Source organism: Talpa occidentalis, unplaced genomic scaffold, assembly GCF_014898055.3.
Source record: "Talpa occidentalis isolate TD23 unplaced genomic scaffold, MPIMG_talOcc4v2.1 talOcc4.12, whole genome shotgun sequence".
NCBI classification, from domain to species: Eukaryota; Metazoa; Chordata; class Mammalia; order Eulipotyphla; family Talpidae; genus Talpa; species Talpa occidentalis.
In genome coordinates this window covers 20,846,848-20,871,955 of record NW_023601212.1, presented here as the reverse complement: position 1 = coordinate 20,871,955, position 25,108 = coordinate 20,846,848, and the positions used below count along the sequence as shown (strand labels likewise).

At 45.2% G+C, this 25,108-nt stretch overlaps 1 protein-coding gene and 1 long non-coding RNA gene across 4 annotated transcripts in view; one reads left to right on the top strand and one right to left on the bottom strand.

Annotated features, from left to right (window-relative positions):
• Positions 1-25,108, top strand: part of LOC119240777 (uncharacterized) — a 64,994-nt gene that overhangs the window by 33,751 nt on the left and 6,135 nt on the right. For both annotated transcript variants that reach the window (XR_005124190.1, XR_005124189.2), the window contains exon 3: positions 24,851-24,954. This is a non-coding gene — a long non-coding RNA (uncharacterized LOC119240777). The remainder of the gene's footprint in view (positions 1-24,850; positions 24,955-25,108) is intronic.
• Positions 20,839-25,108, bottom strand: part of SORL1 (sortilin related receptor 1) — a 144,174-nt gene continuing 139,904 nt past the window's right edge. For both annotated transcript variants that reach the window (XM_037505469.2, XM_054693157.1), the window contains exon 48: positions 20,839-24,930. In XM_037505469.2, the coding sequence (XP_037361366.1) occupies positions 24,863-24,930 (68 nt within the window). In that variant the 3' untranslated portion in view covers positions 20,839-24,862. The remainder of the gene's footprint in view (positions 24,931-25,108) is intronic.

Genomic DNA, 25,108 nt, shown 5'->3' with positions numbered 1-25,108 from the left:
GACTAGTTCTGCCTGCAGAGTTGGGAAGAGCTTTGGAGAGGACACATGTGTGCAGGTTTTGAAGAATGAGTAAGAGTTTGCTACAGGAAATCCATTAGTCACATAATTGTGTTGATGATTATAGAGGAGACAGTGGTAGTTAGAGGTTAAGGAATATGTTTGTTTTCTCTCTTTTAAGAAGGTCAGAGTTTGAATTTTTATTCCTGTGGCATTCAAGGCCGTCCATCATCAGACATGGGGCAACATTTGTATCCCACTCCATCCCTACACACCCCTCCTCTCTTCCAGTTACATGGAACTAATCTTTGTTCCCCAAACAACTTCAGGTTCTGTAATTTTACTTCTGCTATCCCTTGTCTTGCTATTGAAATTGAACACATTTTTCTGTGCCTAATTCAAACACTACCACATACAGGAAGCCATCCCTACACCAACACCCTAGGGAAGAGGAACATTCTTTATTCTGAGTTTCCAAGATCTATGCCCTGTACCTCCACTGGCCATGCTTTCGATTCTGCCTTGGATAAAACACAGTGATTCGCCTGTCTGCTTGCCCTTGGCAAATAGTAAATAGTAAATGCTAAGCTCCTTGTTGTGCCTTTTAATTTTAAGGTTTTTTTTTTTTTCTTTTTAAAAAAAATACTTATTTTTATTATTTATGCATACAAGAACTGGAGTACATGCCAGAGGCACGGGGGTGAGAGGATTCACCAGAGACAGAGTGGGGAGCAGAGCAGGCAGATATACTGAAATATACCGCTGAGGGGAGCAGTGGGCGAGACTGGAGAGGTCTGCTGCACCATGTGGGTCAGCTCCCTGGCCAGAGAGGGAAACAAACTTGAACTCATGCTGCAATGGCTGGCAATTGCTTGCTAGCACTGAGACTTTAACCCCTGAGACACCAGGGAGGCCCAATTTTGAGGCTTTTTCAACCCCAGAAAAGTTTCATTACAATTGTCAACGAACATCCAGTACTCTTCACCCTCGGTTCGCCAATTACTAACACTCTGATATTGTGGGTTTCTTTCCCTGACTCATTTGAAAGTTCATTGTGATACTCATCCCTTCATTCTTCAACATGTCTGTCATGCTGAGGTTTCTCCTCTAAAACCCCATGCCATGGTCACAGCTAGAACATCATCAATAATCCCATTATGCAGCCTACCTCAGATTCCCCCAATTGTCTCAAAAAATGTCTTTTATAGATTCATGCACCCCACCTTGCATTGCAGAGTCATTCAAGGTCCACACATTGCATTTAGCTATGATATTAGTATATAGTTATAATGCTAGTTCGTCTTTTTAACCTCCAAGAGTCACTCCTGGGTATCAGTGATTCTTATCCACCCTTTTTTTTTTTTTTAACATAGTAGGTACCAAATAAATTGAATGATGGAAGAAATGGGTAGGTGGAAAAAGGAACCCCATGATGTAAGATTCCTGGGCTCTTCCTCCAGGAAGAGGCAGGACATGACAGGAGGAACTTGTACTAAGTGTCCTTTGTGACATCACCAGGAACTGGGTAGGAGACAGCGTCATTGTCTCTCTGTGGCTTCTGCTTTACACATCAAAAGCTGGTCCTTAGACCACTGGGGAAATGGCTCAGAGAGACTTAGGGAGAAGAATCTGCTCCCTCACCTTTGACAGAAGGCGGGAAGGCCCAGAGAGCAGGATGCTCTTGACTCATGAATGTCAAGCTGACGAGAACCCAGAGGCCATAGCCAGCTGCCTGGCATTCCAGGGGAGACACCCAGACTCAGAGAGGTGTAGTGGCTCATCCAAGGGGATCTTTGCCTCAGCTCCCCATCCAGCTTCCTTTCTCCTTTCCCTGGTCACCACAATATCTGGGCTCTCTGTCCTTCTGGTTCCCCATAACCTGTAATTTCCTCAACCTTGAAGCGTCAGAGCCCTCGAAGTATTCAAGACAAAGCCACTCTCAGAACTCCTAGCTCACATGAATGAGCCAGAGACCATTCTTTGTCTGTCTGAAGTGGAATTCATTTCGGAGGGTACTTCTGGCCTCCAATGGGGAAAGACGGAAGCCCACAGCACCTGAATCCATCACAGAGGAGGAGGCGGGAGTACAACCACTGCTCTCAACAGACTGAGAGGGAGGACGCCTCAGATCATCTTGCTCTACCGACTGTTATGCTCTAAAAGTGTGACTGGGATGTTCTAAGGCCCACTAGCCTCACCTCTAAAAACAGATCCTTGCAGGGGGGCATCACCATCATGGCCATTTGCAGGTGTGACCCCCTGATGATAAGTTATAAATGAGGGAAATCAGGGGAATGAAGGACTCTCATTTCTCACTGCCTGAGGATAAGCATTTATTTAAACCAGCAAAATTGAAAATTCCCCAGGAAGTACAGAGCACGTGTTCTTTCCCGTGCTCTTCCAGGCAGTAGCAACGCGGGCCTGTGGGTGTTGGCGAGTTTCATTGAACAAGAAAAAATGAGTGAGAGGAGGTAAGTGGCTCCCTCAACAATGGTTTGAAGACTGAGTGAAAGCCTCAATGATCACTGAGGAAACAGAGTCTTCTATAGAAATTCCAGTCTTGGACTTGAACATGTGTGACCTTTTTTTGAACTACTTACTTTTTAGGAACCCCAAACTATAAAAAAAGGGAACATAGAATCCCAGTGATATTTTAAATTTCTGGATGTGCATTACAATAATGGAGTGGGGAGGCTCAAAATGAAGATGTCCCCCAGCTCTAAGGTGGGTTCTAGCTGTTCTTAAGTAGCAGGAGTCAGAACCTCTAGGTTATGGGATCACCAAAACCCGATTCTCAGAAAGGAATAAAGTCAGTGTGACAGTGGAAAGGAACACTAGACTTTCTCAACTGTTTACTGGTGCACAGAGCTGCTAAGCCCTGTGCTGGCTTGTCTGCTGACTTGGTTATTTCCCCAAGCTGAGCACCCTCTGGGATCAAGGAGAGGCTCCTCTCAGCATTTCCCCAGCAACCTGTGAGGACACATGTATTTTCCAAACTAAAAGGGAAATAGTAGGAAGCATGGATCTTTACGCATTCTGCAGGGGGTTAGCCAGCTGTATGGCGGTCCCACCACCTTTCCGATGTCTAATCCAAGCAGCAGGATGGCCACTGGAGCAGGGAGATGGGGAGAGAGGCCCCAACCACATCTAACAAGATGGCCGATCAGTCTGCATGCCTGTCTGACGCCAGCGCCAGCCACCAGCTCCCGACACGCAGGACTGAAGCATCTGCCAGACGGGTGCCGGCTTTTGATCAGTACCATGTCGAGCCAGACACCTGCAGGGAAGCGGCTAGGCTCCCTGGCGTTGGCTCGCAGGGATCTTTCTGCAACCTTGGGAGGGGTGCTTGAAGAATTTGAGCACCGATCTAAAAGTGGGGTGCAGGCAGCAGGAGGGGGGAACTGCATGACGGAAGCTGTCTCCAAATGCCAGGTTTTTTCATCTCACCCAAAGGAAGCAAGACACCCTTTCTTGTCTGATGTTTGGAGCAGGATTCCTGTGCTGCCTTTGCACATTTTGTTACACTGCCCCTCGGCTGGGGGAGTCCCTCAGCCTCAGCAGAAGCAGCTGTACACCCTGAGACCACCGGAGAGTGGGTCCCTGGTCTCTCCTGTATCAAGCAGCAGGGTGTGGTGCTGACTGACGGCAGTAGGGCTGTTTACATGAAACTTGGGGCCTTTTGCAGGTCTGCTCAGAGCGGGACCCTGCAGGAGTCTTGTAACTGGGTCCTCCGGGGCATTGGTTTAGTGTCCTTAGGAAATCCAACCAGAATCCTTAGCCTTGAGACTGGGGGTGCCCCTCAAAGCTATGTGTTAAAATAGGGTGGTTCCTCCTCCCCCACCTTCCTGGGCAGCCAGGCCAAGTGCGGGAAAGAGCCAGGCCAAGAGCCGCAGACAGATAGCTGTACTGTGTGTCTGACAATAGGAGCTACGTGACTTCAAGGGCTCTTCTCTTAGAAAACCAAATGCCCACTAGTTTTTGCTTATTTGCTCTAACCTTCAAAGAGCCCAGAGGTCCCTTCCTAGTTCAACAAATAAATCCAGTTCCACTCTGGCAGGCTTCAGCCCACAAAGTTCTATTGTTTCGCCTTCCCCCATGAATTTCGCTCCCACTCGGGCAGTCCAGCTTCATGCCGGCTCACCCTTCTTTCGTTGGGGGATAAATCAACCTCCGTTGGCTTTTTGTTGTTGTTGGTTGTTTTTTTTTTTTAATTCTTTCAAAGGGTAAGGAATGTTGACACCCCCCTCCCCCCCGAACATGCTTCTGATGTCTGGTTAGACTTCAGACGGCTGTATTTGAACGTGTGCTGACGCAATCGGGCAGATTGGGTTAAACCAAATATTACAATTGCAAGAACTCATCTGGAACTAATAATTTTGAGGCCACCGAAAGTAAAAGGGCCCCGCTTTGGGGCTGGCCAGCGGCAGAGGCCAGCCCGGGCCGATGCTGCCACCTGCCGTGGGCCTGGGGAACAGGGCGCGCCTAACCGGCCTGCGTGTTTTGTTCTGGGGGCCACGGTCTCCTATGCAGACGGGTCCCCCCCAACGCCAGCCAGACCAGGGCTATTTTCGAAAGCTAGTGCCTCTCTGCAGCCCTCGGTGCAAACATAGCTAGTCTGGCTGCCCCGGCTCTCCTCTGAAAAAGACAACCTCCCAATTCTAGAGCCAAGGCTGGCTGCAATGGCAGTTGGCTGCATTAAACAAACATGTGCCCCTTGGATGAAGCAGATCATCTGTCGATGGTGCACTTAGGAGGAAGGCTCGTTGGAGGAAGAATTTTTATTTTGCGGGGGATGAGGGGAACGCGCATGGGTTATGTCGGCACACTGCTGCACTGCAAGTCACATGCCAGAACCAGAAATGATGAAAACATCTGTTTTCGCTTTAGACCAGCGAGGCTCTGGCCGTGGGGAGGGGCGGGGGAGGGGAGGGACCGGCTCTGCTCACCAGCGCCATCTGCTGAGCCTGGTGTGGAAACGCCTGCGTCTCCCAAGCACAATGCAGGTTGTCGCTCACCCCGCGAAGGGGGAGATCAACAGGTGGGGGGTCTCTGCCCAGGCGATCACTCTCCAGGGAGGACAACCCTGATTGTGCCCTAGGGACTGTGCCGTTCCGTATTGTCTCCGAGTGTTCACAACAAAGAGCTTTGTCCCCGGGGATTGCTCTGGGGCAGAGGAGGAGGAGAGAGCAGCAGCAAATGAATTCCCAGGTTGGGAGGGAGGGAGGTGAAGGGGGAGGGAAGGAGCTCGTTGGTGGTTGCAGACAGTAAAATTTGCTGTTCCTTCTGGCTGAAATCTACCAGAACAAAGGAACAGCTCACTGTCTCAGGAAACTCCCAACTGCACTTCCCCCCCAACCTTCCCTCTTTCCTGCAAAGATGGCTTTTACTCAGCATGTCTGAGAGTGTTTCAGTTTTCACAGGGACCCCAGTTTTCACAAGGATCATTCTGGTCAGGCAGGGCTTCATCAACCCTTTAAGATGAAATCCACCCAGCTTCATAGCCATGGGGCGCTGGGGTTGGGTTCTGGGGGAGCCATACTGACGGTCTTTCTTTCAATGTGAAGCAAATACTTATGCCTGCCTGCTAGCTGCCCCGCACTTACTCAGCACAACTATTTGTCATGCAGTTTAAAAAAAAATGCAAATATGTCAGAGGAAAATGTATGTTTGATGTCAAGTGAGTATTCCAGACAATGACAGCTGTGAGTTCAGAGGCAGGGATTCCAGAACTCTGATTCCACCTTTTCTCAGTGTTTAGGGGGCCATTCTGAAGAGTCTGATTCTCCCAGTCATCCCTTGTATGGTTTAATCCCCTAAATAACTGAGTTCAGTCTACCTGTTTCAGCCTTAAAGTTAAATACTTTGCTCCAGTTCCAAGGGAGTTCATTACAGAAGATACCATTGTTGGGGGGCAGTGGGAGGGGTGGATCCAAATCACATCTTATTTCCCCCTAATCAGAATTGGGTGGGTGGGTTGGTGGGGGGGGGTGGCAGATCGCTGCCTGGACTCCCATGCATCACCTCTAGGCCAGAAGCAAAATTGTAAAATACAAGTGTTTCAGGGCAGGGAGAGGGGCACCCCAGACCCCACAAACCTGCCTGCTCTAAATAGGTTCTGCCATCTGCCACCACATCAACACTGGGGACCACCCTGTTACACAAGCAGGCCGGCAGAACTTTCCAACAGTAAACTTAGTCTAGAGGAAAAAGAACATAGGTCCACGAAAATGTCCAGGCTTTCAGATCTTTTTTTTTTTTTTTGAGATTTATTTATTTATTTATGTACGCACTGGAGGGTGAGAGGATTCACCAGAGCCAGAGCGGGCAGCAGAACAGGCAGACTGACGAAATACACTGCTGAGGGGAGGAGCGGGCGCGGCAGGAGAGGTCTGTCGAGCCATGTGGGACCCTCACCGGTGGCCAGGGATGGAACCAGTGCTGCAGAGGCTGCGGGCAGCTTTGCAGCCCAGCGCTCAACCGCTGCGCCACCAGGGGAGGCCCATTTTCAGGTCTTATTAAGTCCCTTTACTTCTTTACATTGATCACCCTCAGCTCTCAGTTTCCCACTTTTGAGGTTTCCAGAAGAAGAAAGACTAACAATTTGAACTTCAGTGCATCTGTCTGTTCATTTTTGCCCACCTTATCTATAATCTCCCAACTAGAAAGGAAACTAAGTTCTGTGAGGGTGGCCCAATTCTTCCATTTCTCCCCCAAATAATGTAGAAAGAGTTGTCCTGCATGAGGGCCTGGGAATCTGATTGCCATCAAAGGGATGAGTAAGAAAAAGATTCATTCTCATTTTTACAGCTGGACAGTGTGAGAACAAACTCAGTCCTTATAGATCTTGTCATACACTAGCTGTGTTCCCAGTGGCTATTATCTGTTTCCATAGGACCCATGTTTTGACACTTACTAGGACCCCAACCAACCCTCAAAGCTGCCTCCACGTTCATCTGTCACCTGCAGCTGCCCTGCTCAGGTGTTAGAAAGTTGCTAGTTCAGGGAAACCATGCTAACCAGTATAATCAACTTCCGGTTTTGCTTTAAGCCTTAAAAGATTAGAACAGGAGGCTTCATTTGGATCTGGTTTGGTATTGATCCGCCCTGGAGAGCTTTGATGTATTTTCTTTGTTTCATAAACTGAGGAAACCTGGTCCCTGACCCATATTTCTTTCCTGAATTCTTAACACTTTTTCCCATTTCTACCTGGCTTTGCAACAGGTCTGTGTTTTGATCCATTGGGGGTTGGGTAGAGATTGTTTTCATGCTGCATTGATGTCTTTGAGCTCAGAATTCAGGGTATTTTGTCAGCATTCAGTAAAATAAAATCTCTAAACTAGACTCAGACAATAAGGTAGAAAAACTACAGGAGAAAAGATGTGGCATGAATATAATAATTTCGTGCTTTCCCAAGTGTAAGATGCCAACCTTCTAAACTATTCTTTCAGTCCTATCTAAACTCTCTTTCCCTCATTACATATATATTTAAAAATTCCCTCGCCCATTTTCATTTCATACATCTTGATGTGATTCTCTTCACGCAGAGAAATTACCTTTGTCCAAAACTCCACTCTCCTAAGCTGTGCTGAATTCTGCAAGATCACTCCCCACGTATAAGATTAGCACCTCCTTTCCAGCACCAAATAGACTGTAATCCAAAAGCTGCTTTTAAACAGAGGTTTCTTTTATACTTAAATTCCGAAATAAAAGAAACATCAATGCTACTGCTACTCTCCCCAGTTAAATCCGATTTGCAAGAAATGCTGCATGCTTGAAATTCTGGGTGTGAGCTGAAGTCTGGACTCCGGGAACACATTTGGGATTCTCCCATCATTTTCTATCTGGAGGGCCCTCCAGTGGCCAAAATAATACCTGATATAAACAAAGACCACCAAAGCAAGTAGTTACAACAAAGGCAGAGGATGACTCTAGCCTGCCTTTAAAATGCTGTTTGTAAGCCTCACATTTTGCCCCACAGAGGTGTGTCTCCTTTAAAGAAAGCCCAGACAGAATCTCAGCTCATGGAAGGGAGACGTTATTTGCATTACAAAAGGACCCTTCACTTGATAAAAAGAGGCAGGTTTGAACTCCATTAAATGACAACTCCCTCTAATTTTTTTTAGGATGCTATTGAATTTGCAAAAAAAAAAAAAACAGATTGACTTATGAATTTCCAGAACGCATCTGTGGCAGAGAACCTGGTATCTTTTACTGCCTCTGCAGGACTCGACCCAACCCACCCACATTTCCATCTCTGAGAACCTCATCAGCACTTTGACCATGAGACTCTGAGACTGGGAGGAAGTGATCAGAACACTTGGTAGTGAGAGCTGAAGGCTGGTGTAAATATCCCAGAACTGTGGCCTTTCTGGAACACTGTGAATTGTGCCCAGGTATTTCCCTCTGGTCCTGAAGGATATTGCCAATGTTCTGAAAGTAGGTTTTTGAGAAGAAGCTCTGCCACATATTAACGTGTCCCGTTAGGCAGCCAGGCCTCAGTTCCTTCTGGTGTAAAATGAAGGGTGGATGGCACAAACCAGATTAGTTCTAGGATTTTGGATCATCCCCAGCCATTGCAATGATCGTTGCTCCCTAGAAGCATTGGGGAAAGGGATAGGAGCGGGCAGAGATGCTTTCTCCTCTAAAGTCCCTTCAGTCTTTCTCTCCCTCTCAACAGTCTCCCACTCACAACCAGCAGCAGTCACACCAAACTAAGGACCCCCACAGACTAGAGTCCACACACACATACCCTTCACTCCATTCCCCACTGGGCAAACTCCTACTCATTCTGCATGGCCCAGATCAAATGCCAGTTCCTCTCTGGCACCTTACCCAACCCTTCGCCAACGTAAGGCTCCAGGTGCCCGCCTCTGTCACAGCATTTGGCTGTGCTGGGCCCTCCACCCTGCGGTGTTGCTGGCGGTGGGAGGCAGCCTGGGGACTCCTGTGTCTCTGTGTCCCTGTGCTTATTGAGAGAATTGCTGAGTGGATGAGAGATGAGAGGAGAGCGCCTCTCCTGCCAGGCCTTCAGGAAGAGAGACGGTGGTTGGGGCCAGCAGTCCCTCTCCCAGGCCTGCCCTGACCCAGGGCCAGAGCCAGATTGGGAGAAGGTGCAGGGAGGTTCCCTGCCCAGTGGAGTGTGGTAGTGATAGAAGCAACATCCTACTCTCCCCGTCCTCTTCCTCCCAGTCAGGCACCCTCCATCAGCCACATCCCCCTTTGGGCCACTAGGCTTCTCCTTGGGTACTTTGAGCAGCAGGCACAGACAGCAGGGAGCAGCAAGGATCTGTCTGGAAGCCAGGAGGGGGCTGGCCCAGCTCCTTGGAGCTCCCTCTCAAAAAGGAGGAGTCTGAAGTCCCTCCTCCTCCTTTCCTCTCAGTCCCTGCTCATCCCAGTCGGCCATTGTGTCCTGAAAACCCTCTCATTGAGGACATCACCTCACCTGTAAAAACAGGGTCTGCCTCACAGGGCTGCGGGAAGGACAGAGGGTCACTCTCCTAGGTCACCTTCACCGTATGGCGTTTATTATGCACGCTCCACTGTCTCTCATTGAATCCTCACAGCAACCCTAAGGGCTAGGTGCTAAAGGGTCCTCATTTATAGGCAAGATTTATAGGCAAGGATACTGCAGAGCAAAAAAGGTTAAAATACCCATGGAATCACAGGTGCCCAGTCAGGATTTGAACTCAGGCCATCTGGGTCCAGCTCCTAACTCAGGAAAGGCTGCCCGGTTCTGAGAAGTGCAGAGCCCTGTTCCTCCTACCTGGTATCTGACGGGGCGGTCCCCCTCCACAGATCTTTGTGCTCCTCGCACCTGAGTTCTCCCTGTCTCCACATACCCGTCCGGCCTCCCCAAAGCAGCGTATCGCCTGCCCCAGCACTTTGGCAAGTTCCCGCCATTTGGATTTTATTTTGCCATCTCTTCTCACTCCTCATACCTCTCTGTCCAAGTTTTTGTCTCCATCCTTGGCTTTAACTACCTGGATAAGTATCTCTAATATAAGCTATGGCTTCTAGATATGAATCTCAGCAAACACCTCCAGGCTGACTCTGTCTCTGAGCTCTAAGCGTTGCCCAAACTGTGCTCCCCAATGTCTGGTGCTGTTTTCCAGAACACACATCGCTGTCAATCAGGTCACGCCAGTTGGTAATCGCAGTGTTCACTGTTCACTTTGTCTTCCTCTACTTGAGTCTAATCCCCCCAAGGACAGAGTCCAGTGTCTTCAGCACCCAGAACATGCCTAGTATATAGTAGTCACTCAGTTAATATTTGCTAAAGGAAAGACACCAGCTGTCACTTGGTCACCCTGCTTGGGATGTGCCATTGGCCCTTCCAACTCAGTATGTCCAAAAGAGAATTCATGAGCCCAACCAACCTTTTTTCCTACCCTGCTTTGTAGCATCAGTCAACCATGTGATGTTATAACCTGGGAATGGGGAGGTCATTCCTCATCTTGCTCTACACCTTGCTTATAGGGGCAAGGAGTGCTTGCTGTGTTAGGTCCTCTATGAATGGTGTACCTAGTGATTCTATGTTCAAGGAGATCCCTGATCACCTTACTACAGAGAATTTTCCTAGATGGAAGATTGAGGAATTAGGTAAGACTGGATAAAAAAATATGGATACAAAAGTGTGATGAAATCGGCAACATGAGAAGTTCCTGGCATAGAATGACCTTTCTCTGAAAGCAGTCTCCTTGCTCTGAATGCCTGTGGAAGATGTCTTTGTATAGCCAGCACCTTCCAGTTTCAAAGTGTTTGCACATCAGTTTCTTTCATACCCTGTGTATCAACTTTAGCTTCCTCTTAGGACAAGAAACCTAAGGCAGGGCCTCCCTGGTGGCGCAAGGAGTTAAGTCTCAGCACTATGAAGCTATCTGCAGCCACTGCAGCCTGAGTTCAATCCCCGGCCAGGGAGCTGACCCACATGGCACAGCAGACCTCTCCTGACTCGCCTGCTGCTCCCCTCAGGAGTGTATTTCAGTCAGTCTGCCGGTTCTGCTCCCCATTCTGTCTCTAGTGAGTCCTCTCACCCACTGCACCACTGGCCTGTACCCCAGTCCTTGTATGCGTAAATAAATAAAAATAAATCTTAAAAAAAAAAAAATCTAAGGCACTGGCGAGATTTGGAGAATTGTATCTCTGGCCACCTAGCCAGTAATTGCAGAACCAGACTGTGCCATCAGCCCACATGTTCCTGCCATGCCTCCCTCAGACTTGGAACTATTGAACTTGACCCTTCTGGTAAACCATTTTTTTTTTTTTGTTTGCTTAACTTTTTATTTACTTTTGTCTACCCAACACTCTATGGCAAAGATCACCAGTGGGCTGCTCAGCTTCTACGCTCCCCCTCTTCCTTGCCATATAGGCCCTCCCTTCTTGAAAGTGGCAATGCTTAAGCTAAATGACCCACCTTTCCTGGATTCCTTGCAGGAAAGAGTGGCCAGTGAAACATTAGAAGTTGTTACGTGGAGGGCCTCGCTGGTGGTGCAGGGGTTAAGTATTATTGCATCAAGCTCATCACCAGCCACTGCACCATGAGTTCGATCCCTGGTGAGGGAGCTGACCCACATGACGCAGCAGACCTGTCCTGTCTCGCCCACTGCTCCCCTCAGCAGTGTGTTTCAGTAGATCTGCCTGTTCTGCTCCCCTCTCTGTCTCTAGTGAATCCTCTAACCTCTTCCCCCAGCACCTCTGGCCTTCACCCCAGTTCTTGTATGTATAAATAAAATAAACCTTAAAAAAAAGTTATTAAGTAGAGATTCTGGAAAGCTCCTTAAAGATTTATGTTTTATTTATTGATGCATATAAGAACTGAGGTGTAGGCCAGAGGCGTTGGGGCAGGGGTGGGGGAGAGAGGAACCAGCAGAGACAGAGTGGGGCGCCAAACAGGCAGATTCACTGAAATATACTGCTGAGGGGACTAGTAGGTGAGACAGGATAGGTCTGCTGCACCAAGTGGGTCAGCTCCCTCGCCGGGGATTGAGCTCAGGCTGGAGTGGTGCTAGTGCTGAGACAACCCTTAGGCCATCTGGGAGGGCCCCTGGAGAACTCCTTAAAAGGAGCTGATTAAGCTGTAAAGCTCTCTTCTGCCCCTCACCTCTTCCTCTTGGTCAGTGCCCAGACTTTGGTGATGACTGGAATGGAACCATCAGGCAGACTACGCGGGGACTGAAAGGAAATTAGTCATGCAAAGGATGGAGGGACAGAGTGATGGGGAAGACCTGGATCTTTAAGGAATAAAGTTTCCAGAGCAGTTCAGAATTTCTTTTACATGAAAATAAGCATACGACCCTCTCTTTTATTGTTTTTCCTATTCCTACCATTTGCTCTGCATTTCTTTATTTTTTTTTCTTGCACGTTATTAATTTTTGGACTCTTTTAAAATCACTTCTAAGTGGGCTTTAGGTCATATGCAGCTAAACCTCCTAATGGATTCACCTTCAAGAACAGGTGAACTCACCCCTTCATCCATCTAGCAGACTTACTAAGTGTCGAGAATCTGTGGAAATAGAACAGGCGAGGAGCTCCAATTTAAAAGATTCTGTTCTCCTTTTTGTCACGTCAGGTTTCTTGTACAAACTTTGCCCCAAACTTCACACAGGAGCTAAATGAAGTATGACACAGTTTTATTTCACAAGTTCATCTTCTTTTTGGTGCTATTGTGGGTCTTCACTTGTGTGTCTTTACTTCCCTTCTAGACTTAGACCCTCCATGATGAGGTTTGAATGATGCACATTTTGTCCAGTGGGTGACTATGGGTGTCACTTCTGGCCCAGAGACCTTTGTGTGGTGAGCAGACTCCCTTGAGTTTGGAATGCCGTCTAAGCAAGAGCCCCAAGGGACTGCCTTGGTCTGGCCCTTATTTCAGAAACATTTCTACATCTGGGAAATGTGCCCCTTTGCTCTAATCTGTTCAGTGTATCATCAAATTGTGCAATAAGGAATCATAAGGGTCATACAGTAACATAGAAGGAGGCCATATCAATCTCTGATTTCACTCTCCCTTTATGTTTTGCGACGTCCTCTAAAACATCATTCCTCTGTCTTCTTTCTCTCCACTGCCTTCTGGAACTTCTAGGGCTCTGAACCCACTAAACACTTAAGAAGCAAATGTTGATTCCATCAGTCATCCATCAACCTGCAGGTGGGATTAACCTCTGGGTCAGACAGAACTGGGCTCAAAAACTGGCTCCAACTTCTTCTGTGTAAAATAGGATGATTATATTTACTTCAAAGGGGTTTTAAGATTAAATTAAATGGTAGTGCCTGGTACATCATCGGTGCTCAATAAACGAGAGACGTTATTAGCACTCATCTGTCCATCCACCAAGCTTCTCCAAAATAATAAGTTCAGAACAGTGGAGTAATTGTGAGTAATAGAAAAGAGTAGACAATATAACCTTTGATTTGAAAGAACATAGTTTCACCATTCAAAATAAAAGTGATGGGATTTTTTACCAAGTATGAAGATAAAATGGATTTCCTTCCAAAAGTTTCCAATAGCCTTGGATTTCTGTAATCAGAAAATGAATTCCCTAATGAATCCTCCATATAATTTATTTCTATGATGAACTATGTCTTAGGTCACAGGTATATATGTCATTCCTTCATACGACCCTTCCTGGGAGATAAACAGAAGAGGGTTGCCCTTTAGATGAAGAGTGGCTTATGGTAAAGGGCTAACCCTTGACCCAAGGATGCATTTCTCACCCTCCATATCACTGGCAGCTCCCTCTGCACCAGAAGTGGGCAGACATGAGCTGTCAGAGAAGGACTTTACCATGGTTCTCAGTCCCATGGGGAATAATGCTACATCATCAAGTCACCAAGCTGTTGCACCCATGAGGGTCAGAGCAAGGAGGAAAAGCAACTTATTAATTTATGCTTTAGAGACTCATTTTCAGTATGAATTATATTGTAGATTTCACAATGAAGTAGTGAAGACAGAAGTATCATTTGTACTGTCACTACCTGTGCTAAAGTAAAGGGACTGAGTAGCCCTGGAAAAATTTTAAAAGGTGAATTATCCAAAAATGATTTCTCTATGTATATGTTTTATGAGCACATTTAGAGAGAACTGTCTAAGTGCTGCCTACTTTTCATATCTTTTGCTGAATTTAAGCTTTAATTTTTTCAAGCACTAGAGTGGTAGGTTAGAATAGTACTTGGATTTTAGGACTCTGTGAGGAAGTCTACCCATAAAAAACACTAGCCAATTTCACTGAGCATGATCCCTTCCAGCTCCATCCATGTTGCTGCAAATTGCATGTGTTTATCTTTTTTGAATGCTGAGTAATATTCCATGGTATATATGTACCACATCTTCTTGATCCAGTCATCTATTTTTGGGCATTTGGGCTGTTTCCAAAGCTTAGCTATTGTAAATAGTGCTGCTATGAACATAGGGGTGCAGGTGCCCTTTTGAATTAATGTTTCTGTGTCCTTTGGGTAAATACCTAGGAGTGGAATTGCTGGATCATATGGAAATAATCAGAAAGAAAAAGAAAAATACCGATTGGTCTCACTCATAGCAGGAATTTAGAAAACCTAAATAAGGGACCAGGAAAAACCTAATTATAATAAAGTAAAAATCAAAAACAAGCAACTATAAACCAGAGACACACTATGGGGCGGGGCTGGGGGGAAGGAGGGAGTAGGATCAAAATGTAAAAAATGTATAAAATAAAAAAAAAACCACTAGCCAAAAGGAAACGAGGTATCACATTATTAATAAAATCTGGATAAGCAGCCCATGACACACTCTTCTGCACCAAAGCAAGGTCTGTCTTAGAAGGGAAATTGGAACCTCTCCAATCAAATCCAAAGCCCTGCCCCAGTGTGATCGTGGGTCCACTAACACAGGCTTGATAGCAGGTTTTTCGAATTCAGACTAATTAGCTGATGATTAGCTGGGACCTTAGGCAAAATACTTAATATCTTCAGCCTCAGTTCCTCTTTTATGAAATCATTTATACCGTCAACTTGAGACTCAAATGGCCTCAACACCCTGAGGGTTTGTTTTATATTGCTCCAAAGGGCAAGAATATGAACTGTTTTTTTCTGGTGTTTAAAGAATTTTTTATTTGTGCATGGAAGAACTGGGGTATAGGCCAGAGGCGCAGGGGGTAAGAGAGTTCACCAGAGACAGAGTCAGGAGCAGAACAGGCAGATCAACTGAAATACACTCCTGAGGGGAGCAATGGGTGAGGCTGGAGTGGTCTGCGGCACCATGTGGTTTAACGCCTGGCTGGGGATTGAACTTATGCTGCAGTGGCTGCAGAAAGCTTCATAGTGCTGAGTCTAACCCTTGCACCACCAGGGAGGCCCAGAATACAAACTTTTTTTCTCCACTATTTTCCCGTGGCGAATACAAACTGATATGCTCAGAAGTTTCTTCCTGGGTGAATGTTGCTCTGAGACCTATGAGTTCTGTGCCTTACTGACTGGGAAGTTTTTCATCATGTCAGCCTGAGCTGGAGACCTGACAAGAATCTTTCATTTCTTCAGGAACAGCGCCATCCTCAGGCCTCTCTTCTCCCTACTTGCTATTTCTCTAGCCTAGAGACAGAGGACATTTACAAGCGATTCCAACAAGAGGTTCAGTGTCTATTCACATATAATCCACATTTTTCACTGCTGGCTCTGGCCTATCTATACTTAGGAAATTATTCTGTCATTTCACAAATTTCATGTTGGGTTGAAATGGAGAAAGTGCTCACCATCCAGCTCTAAATACCTTTAAAGCAGCTTTTTTTTAAAAAAAAGATTTATTTATTTATGCATACAAGAGCTGGGGTACAGGCCAGAGGTATGGGGGGTGAGAGGATTCACCAGAGACAGAGTGGGGAGCAGAACAGGCAGATTGACTGAAATACACTGTTGAGGGGAGCAGCGGGCAAGTCAGGAGAGGTCTGCTGTGCCATGTGGGTTTCTCCCTGGCCTGCCGGGGGATCGAACTCGTGAACAGTGGCTGAGGATTGCTTCACAGGTTGTATCTTAACCCCTTGCGCCACCAGGGAGGCCCCCTCTAAAGCAGCTTTCAATTCCTTCTTTTCCTTCTACTCCATCACAGACACATGCAAACAGATCCCACCACCTTGCTAATACAGCAGGCTTTAGACTGCCCCTTGTTCTTCCGTAGAGTTCAGGCACCTCCTTTGAACCAGGTTGCTCTTGGACCAAACACGCTTAACATGACAACCATGTCTGCGAGTCATCTTTTACTTATAAATCCTTCCTGTCTGCTGTTTTCTTTGGTGGGAAGAGTTAATAGCAGCTTCTCCTATGCGCCAAACAGCAAGACGCTGAATTGGGCAACCTCAGTGAGCCAGAGCTAATGAAGTGACACAAATAAATCCTACAAGTTTCATTAGTGTGAAAGAGGAGTCAAAGCAGCTGACCATGATGCAGGCAGAAATCCAGCTGGGGACCTGGTGACAAAGATTCTCTGGTTTCGCTGCTCTTCAGCTGCTTACAGGGACAGAGGGGAAAGGATATCCCTCTGTTTCTGAGATCTGAATTCAGATTTGCCCTTGTGGTTGGAACCAGGACCTAACAGGAGCAGCATTCTGGGAAACTCCCCCATATGAACTTGGTTGTCTTCATAACCACAGAACTGTAAGCAGATGCAATTGTCATTATAGAAAAAGGGGATAAAGGACCAAATGGTAACTGTGGTTATCTCAAAGATCAAAAGGAAATCTCATTTTCTTCTTTATGTCTTTATTTTCCTAATATGCCTAGAGTAGATCCAAATTTCTTTCATAATCCAAAAAGAAAAATCTGGTTATCAAAAGGGTCACTTGGAATGGGTGTGTGACATCATTAAAAGCACAGACTCTGGAGTCTGGTGATTTTTTTTTTTTAAGACTTATTTATTTATGTATACAAGAACTGGGGTACAGACCAGAGGTGTGGGGGGTGAGAGCTCTGATCCACCAGAGACAGGGCAGGGAGCAGAACAGACAGATCTACTGAAATACACTGCTGAGGGGAGCAGTGGGCGAGGCAGGAGAGGTCTGCTACACCATGTGGGTAGCTCCCTGGCCAGCCAGGGATCGAGCTGCAGAGGCTGCAGATAGCTTCACAGCGCTCTGCTTTAACCCCTTGCACCACTAGGGAGGTCCTAGTGATTTGGTTTATATCTCAGTCCTGCCTTACTAGCTGTTGTGACCTTGGGCAAATTTCTTAACCTTTCTGTGCTTCAGTTTCCTTATCTATAAAGTGAGAATAATAACATCATCCTCAAAGGATTGTTGTGCAGATTAAATAAATATGTAAGAAATCCCCAGAACAATCCCGGCATGTACCATGCATATTTGCTACATATTTACATATTAGCTATTACGACTTACTATCATTGACCAAAATGTTTTTGACTACCTTTTGGGTGGTCCTTGAATCCCTTAGATGTGGATAAAATTTCCTCCTTTGAAGATGCCCTAATCCTTGGTACAAGGGGAGTTTATGAAGTCTGCTTGATGTCCTTGCATTGTTTATCTGCTGTCTATGGAAAATTCCATAAAACACACATGCACACACACACTCCTAAACAATTCAGCACCATCTTGGGCTTGATCAATCCCTAGGTAACTAATATCGCTTCTGCTTCTGCCAGAGAGAAATTGAGAAGCAAGTTTTGGGGTTTTTTTTTAAGATTTTATTTTATTATTTATGCATACAAGAGCTGGGGTACAGTCCAGAGATGTGGGAGGTGAGAGGATCCACCAGAGACAGAGTGGGTAACAAAACAGGCAGATTGAATGAAACACACTGCTGAGGGAAGCAGCGGGTGAGACAGGAGAGGTCTGCCTTGCCATGTGGGTTTCTCCCTGGCTGGCCGGGGATCAAACTCGTGCTGCAGAGGCTGCGGATTGCTTCATAGTATGGTGCTTAATCCCTTGGGCCACCAGGGAGGCTTTTAATGGTGAGACCTCTTTATTCAATCCATCCTGAAAGCTTTGTGGACTAGTGTGGAGCCACAGGGCAAATTTCATAAGAGGCTGACTTACATTTAAATCTGAGGCCTTTTTTTCTTCCTCAAAGTTTGCTGATGCCATTTTAAATATGAAATGTCATTGTTTTCATACAAATATTCCCAAACAGTACCAGTTGTCATTTTGGGATTAAATAGGGTTGCGACATTACAATGATAACATTAGCATATTAAAAAGCCTAATGTCATTGTTCTTTTGTAGATTGTTGCAGACTCAAATTGCCCTACATATAATCTTTCTTAAAAAAATTAATGGGGCACGAGCATGAAAGCCAGTTAGAGCTGGGTGAAAAAAAGGCAGCCACTTCCTTTTGGTGGGACCCTGATGGTCTTGAGCTAGCCCCATTATTGCCCTAACAGAACATTTTGTGATGGTGTCTTCCACTGGGTACATAAATAAAGGTGAATGAAAGGTGCACTGAACATTCTTTCCCAAGATGCAGAGAACTTTGATAAAAATCTAACTGGGTTGTAGAAAGGCAAAGAAATCCTCCATTTTGTTAATTATTGAATCCTTTACAAAAACATTTTCCTGGGCCTTCCTGGAAGGGTTAAAGACAGCGCTATCAAGCTATGGCCAGCTAATGCAGCACCAGTTCAATCCCAGGCCGGCTGGCCAGGGAGCTGACCCACATGGCACAGCAGACCTCTCCTGTCCTGCCCCCTGCTCCCTCAGTAGTGTATTTCAGTAGATCTGCCTGTTCTGCTCCTCATTCTGTCTCTGGTGAATCCCCTCACTCACCCCCCACCCCCAAACCCCACACCTCTGGCTTACACTCCAGTTCTTGTACACATAAATAAATCTTTTTTTAAAAAAAAAAAAACATTTAAAAAAAAAAAGACTTCATTAATCTAGCTTCAGTAGGGAATGATTTTGTCCTCCATAAAATTTGCAAAGAAATTTTAGTATGTAGTTTTAAGTTTCCAGTGTCATTTTTAATCTTTCTGGTAGGATTCCTTTAAAAGTACTACTGCCTTTGAATTCCCTAAAGGGTATTGCTATTACAGACCTCTAAAGTACCAAAAGACAAAGTAGCATAAATAAAAACACAAACGCTAGAATGGAGATACATTTAAGTTGGACTCTCGGCTCCACCATTAACCACATATGAGATCTTGGAGATGTTACTTGCTCAGAAATGATTTCCCTCAGTTCTTAAAAATGAGTATCTAAATCAATAAATCACTTCTAAATTAAAAAAAAAAGTTTAGCACTGTAACTTGCAAAGAATAGGGGCTCAATACAAATGAACTATTTTTCTAATCAACTGGACTACTAAACTTGTAGGATTCTGTCCCTATCAGGCTTATAGAGAGTAAATGCCCCCAACAAGATATCTGTTTATTTCCTTTGTCTCTAATGAAGGTGTTCTGCTGCCTCACAGTAAGGTTCTTAGCTTTTATTTTATTATCAGGGTGTCTGTCTTTAGTATTCTCTTTCCATTTTAAATTTGCTGTTGCTGGGGAACCAGATACTCTTAGCTGACAGATGCCGTCAGAACTTGGAGCTTCATTGAAGTGTCTCCCTCTAGGGCTCAAAAATAGTGTCCTTCCAGAGTAAAGAGTACACCAACATTAACCATGGAATGTTTGTGTAAAGAGGAGGAGTATTCTCAACCACAAAACACAGAGGATGAAGTCTGGGTGGCAGATGTGGGCGGTGCTCAAGCCCTGTGGAGAAACTTTATCAAATAGACTACAAGGGTTAAATCCCCATCGGCAAGAACTTCTTAAACAGAAATGGATACAGGGAGCTGTGGTCTGAAGATTTCAAAAACTATCTTCAGAAGGGGTAGTTTATGCCTCTAGTGGAGTGTCAATCACTCATCCATTCATTGTCTGATCAGTATCAGGCAATCATTGCTTCCACCTGGACCCCTCCCACTTCCTTTATTCTCAACCAGTGCTCACCGAGCAACCATCTAGATGTGACTGGCTTTCTGGTAGACCTCTCTAGAGGCAGCCAATGCACCTTCAGTGCTAACATTCTATTGCCCATGTTAATAGATGGGCTTCATTTTGTTGCCTATAGTCTTACAAGTTCGGTTAAGGTACGTTTGCCCAAGATGAACTCACTATTGTGCTAATAAAATAAGTCATATAAGGCTAAAAATTTAAGGGCGAGTCTATGAACAGATAAATTCACCCAAGTGGTAGTATGCACACTGAGACAGAGCAGGATCCAGATTCAGAATACCTGGCCTTTGAGCGGGAGTTTGCCATCAACGCTCTGGTTTACCCTAAGCAATTCACCTAACCTCTCTGAGCCTCTTTTCCTCATCTGCAAATTGGGACACTTCATAATTTCATTTTTGGCTCAATAAAAAGTCACTAAAAAGTGCTGTTAAATCTAAAACACCTCCCAGTCCCATACTTGCCAATCCTGACTTGTTTCATTTGCCACTCATTCACCAACCACAGAAAGTACAGCATCCATCACAAGACCTCACTGCCTATGGAAACTCCTGGAAATGATCTTTGCCATGCAGCTCATCAGACTGTTGTGCTCTTCGCTTAGATTTGAAAATTGCCTTCTTAGCAAATGTAATTACAGCTGTAAGGAAGCCACTTCCATCACTTCCCCTGTGGAATCATTCTATTTACTTCAAAACAGCCACCAAGCCATTTCCCCAGTCCTCAGTCAACACAAAGGCATCGTGTTCTTCAAGGATTCACCATCTGAGACCAGCTTGTTAAAGCCAAAATGATTCCAGGTCTCGGTGTTCTCTCATCTATGAAGTAAACATCCTTTTAAAACAGACAAATCAAACGGGGTTCAGAGACTGTATTAACCATCTTTATTGCACTCAGAAGAACAACTCAAGACACGCATAGAGAGTGGATTTTCAAATAGGTGTTTTCTTGACCCAGTTAAATTTTTATTCAGTGAAAAAAGTTGACATTGAGATCAAAATTGTCTTAAAATTGTGCAATATAGTAAAATCTTCAGCATAAATTAGTGATTTGGAAACTTATCCAGGCAATTGAAATCATAAATACCTAATTTCGCTTTGGAGAGAAACAAGTTTACAGTGTTTCACTTTAAATAAGAGCAGAGTAGGCCTTTATTTTGCTGCAAATACTTTTGATTTTTGCCTAAAGTTTCTAATAACTTGTAACAGGTCTTTAAATGAGAAATGACATGGAATATCTGAGAATAATGTTCCACTTTAGCATTCACACTGATTCCATTTGAGCTATTATACATGAAACTAATACCATTCTTGGGTTACTTGGCTCTGATGATTTAATTATTATGACTGCTCAAAATCAGTGGGCAGAAACATAGCCTCCCGCTCAACCCATGCTCAGTGGTGATCCCCCATCTGGAAACGTGTTTATTATCCGTGTACTTAATATTACATCTCTCTTGCTAGCTAGTCCATATCCTCAGTCTTGCATAGAAAGTAGTCTATATAAACTTAATGCACTGGCTTTTATTACACAAAAATTGTACCTGAAAGGCAGCACACACTCCAGTTTTAAAAAATAACATAATAGGAATGTCAAGATACAGTCCCAAAACAAGTGAAGATTCTGCACAGAGCTTGAGAGTCAGTTCCTAAAATCAATGTGGAGGAGGATCCCTTCTCTGAGGGACCTTCCTACTCTGCCGAAGGAAGGGGAAACTTTTCAGGATCTACCATAACCCCCTTCATGGGAAAGTGACCAACCATACTGACAGGATGGGGTTTCTGTCGTCAAGGAAGCACTGGGAATGTAAGCTGACTGGATGGAGTGGCCGGGTGGATACGTAAAGGCAGGATTCTGAGGATAAATGGGTGACTTATGTGTAAGGTGATCACCTTACCATTGTTCTCCCCAATTTTCCTACCACCCCTTGGCAAAATGGCCACTGGTTGGAGAAAGGTTGCATTCCTTATTGACTGAGCTATAGCTCAGTCTAATGGGGCACCCCACCGTGCCTAAGGGAGCACTGGGCTTATCCCACATCTGTCCCACCCAGTCTAGTGACACTACTGGACACTCAGGAGCCACTCTTCCCAAGGCCAGAAGTTTCTACCAGTTACCAGCTTCCTAACTGTTTACCCAGCTCTCCAAAGCAGCCAGTAGTCACTAGAACACCTGGAAACAGGTGTGCAGACACAGCTTCTCCCTGGAATCCTCTGCAGAAGTGTCATTTCATCCACATGGACCCATGTCTCATTATGCTCAAGGTGGGGGTGGTGGTCACTCAACATATACAGGGACAAAAATCAGCATCCAGAGAAAATCTGAACACACTCCCCCTGCCCACTGAATTGTAATGGTCTATTAGAGGTCCACATGGAGGGGGGCTCCTGACATGTGAATGAATCCCAGGACTGAATAAAACATTTCCCCTGTACAGTGTGAATATTTGAGGTGTTATCTCCAATGCGGCATGGAAATCCCTTTTTCATAATCAGGGCCTCACACTAGTTGCAGTGAAGACAATTATCTGGTCACCTTCAAAGGCTGAATGTAGTTTTTGTTTTCATTTCCTACTGGCTCTCCAACCCCTGGACTCCTGCAGATGGCAGAAGTCACCAAACCCCACAAAGCTATGCAGAGGGAAACAGAGTGTGTGCTTCAACATTTCATAAAAATATACAATTTACACATAGCTGCATCTATCTAGCTTAGTCTTCAGGAACTTAGCTCTTCTGTTTATATAAAATACTCTAGCCCTAAAAGGCTGCTTTGTCTCAGACAGCACAGTGGCATTTTCCAAAGAGAGGGGTGATGGCCGGTCTCTACAGTACTGGGGACAAAGCTTTGGGAGGCACTGGGAACGAGAACTAGCCGCTCAAGAATATCGCAAGTTGCCAACTGGAGACATATGCTCCATAAAAGGCTTGCCTATGGAATAATTGAAAATAAAGTCTCCAAGCCTTTTACATCCGTGTGTGCAAATGCCACCAAAAAGTTGGCAGAAAAAGAAAAGAAAATATATTTTCTAGTGGTTCAATTGAATGACTCGCCTCCCACTAGGCTTGTTAATCTTTCAGCGACTTAAAGAGCTTATTAGAGAGGAGGTGGTAGGGTTTGGAGTTTTGAACAAAACTCCAAGGTAAGACAAGATGATGCCAAAGAAATTCCAGTCTTTGAAAAAAAAAAAAAAAACAAAAGCGAGAGCTAGGAAAGAAACTATGCTGGAAGTAGGGTCATCGTTACCACCACTTGTTAAAAACCAAATGGACCCCGACCCACACACGACACACTAAGTTGTCTACAGTTTAAAATACTCATCCAAAATATATACATATAAATTAAAAAAATGCTCAAAACTAGTTTAATTGGCTCTTGGTTTTCCCAACAATCACTAAGTAGAAGAAAACTGTACCCTCACCCAAGAATGATACTTTTGGTTAAAAGAAAGCAAATACTTGTGAGGTGATGCCGCACATCTAAGAGATGGGGTTTTACGAAGCTTGACTATGAAGGACACGTATTCAGAAGCCTGGCTCTGCAACAGCCCCACTGCTCACTGCTTCTCAGTGGGGAGAAGCCTGGTGGTGAGGTTCACACAGAAGTCACAGCAATGTTAGACCGGGGGGGCCACGACACTCAGGCTGAAAGGTGGGGGCCCCAGTGGGACCACATGTCTGTCATGCGGCCCTAATTTTAATACAGGGTGGAGGGACATTTAAAGGCAGAAGGGTGGGGGCGGGGAGAAAGCCCCCCTCATTTTACAGAGAGAATAAGCTCTAGTACTGCTGCTTCTAAGAATTAGCTTGAATAGCCTCAAACACGCAGCTCTCCTGCACCCCTGTGAAAGTGAAACAGCATTTTTTCTTTAAATCAGGCAGGGGCACGGGTGAGAGAGGTGGCAGAAAAAAAGAGAAGGCACTGACCCAATTTAAAATGGCTGCATATATCAGCATGGAGCTTTTCAGGACAACACATGGCTACCTCAACACAAACACAAAGTTTTACATTCGAGGTTTCTCAGTGGTTAAAAGCAAAGAATCCAGAATGGAAAAATTAGGTACCCTATTTGCCAGTGTATCTATCATGGCGCAGATCTAGAACTCTCCCTCAAGCAGAGCGACTTTTTTGCCATCGACAATGACACCAGTGAATCATAAAGCAGCGTTACCGCTTTGTAGCTCTGAAAGCTCATCTGGTACAGAGGCGGATACAGCAAGCTACCGTCAATGAACAGAGCAAGGAAGCGGCTGCTCGCGGGGCTTCCCAGCTGCAGCTCTGCTGAGCTGAAATGGGGCGATGACTCAGTGCCCCCTCCGGCCAGATGCCATTATGTGACACGCACGCGAACAAAAATGGATCGTTTCCGGAATGGCAACAAAACTGCTTCTGTTCCCCACCCCTCAACCCGACGGGTGAGGGGCTCGAAACATGTGTGATGTCAGATGGGCCGAAAGCCCTGCTTTATACAGAGTCCCAATAAATTAACAAAATAACACAAAAGAAGCTTCCCCTGTAACACACCCACATACTTTCATATAAACTAAACCCAAACAAAGTTCAAAATTTCAGGGCTTCCACCCGTCACTCTGTCTTGAAGTTTTTATTAAATACATTTCTGTGTCTTAGAAAAATAAAAAGAATGACCAGTTTATTGAACCAAAATTATCTCACAGACTTAAAAGCATGCCCAGCAAGCACAGCCCTGTAAGACTACATTAATGTCAAATCGAAGCAGTTTGGTTACTGAAATTAACCTGGCTTGAAGTTCACAGTTGATTACTACAAAGTTTATTCATTCCTTTCTCTCCTTTTTTTTTTTTTTTGTTTTTGCTTTGTTTTTGGCCCATATAAAAATAACATATTGCAACTCAAAGTGCATCTTTTAAAATAAACCATCAACTATCTTTATCAAATAAAATATTTACACCATTTGGTTTCTAGTGAGAAAAACTTTCAGGCTATCACCATTGGAACGTCGTCTGAAAATCCAGTTATCATAGGAGCGTCTTCATCGTCTTCCCCTAAAGACAAACAGTCATTCCTTGGTGAGTTTCAGTGCATTTCTACCAGGCCCCAAATGCCCCCCACTGTGTGACAACCCCCAGCTAGGAAAGTCAGCCCAGTGGCCAGCCAGCACAATCATGGACGCGGACACCCAGCCCAACTTCTCTTTGACACTCCTGGGTCACTTTCTTCCCC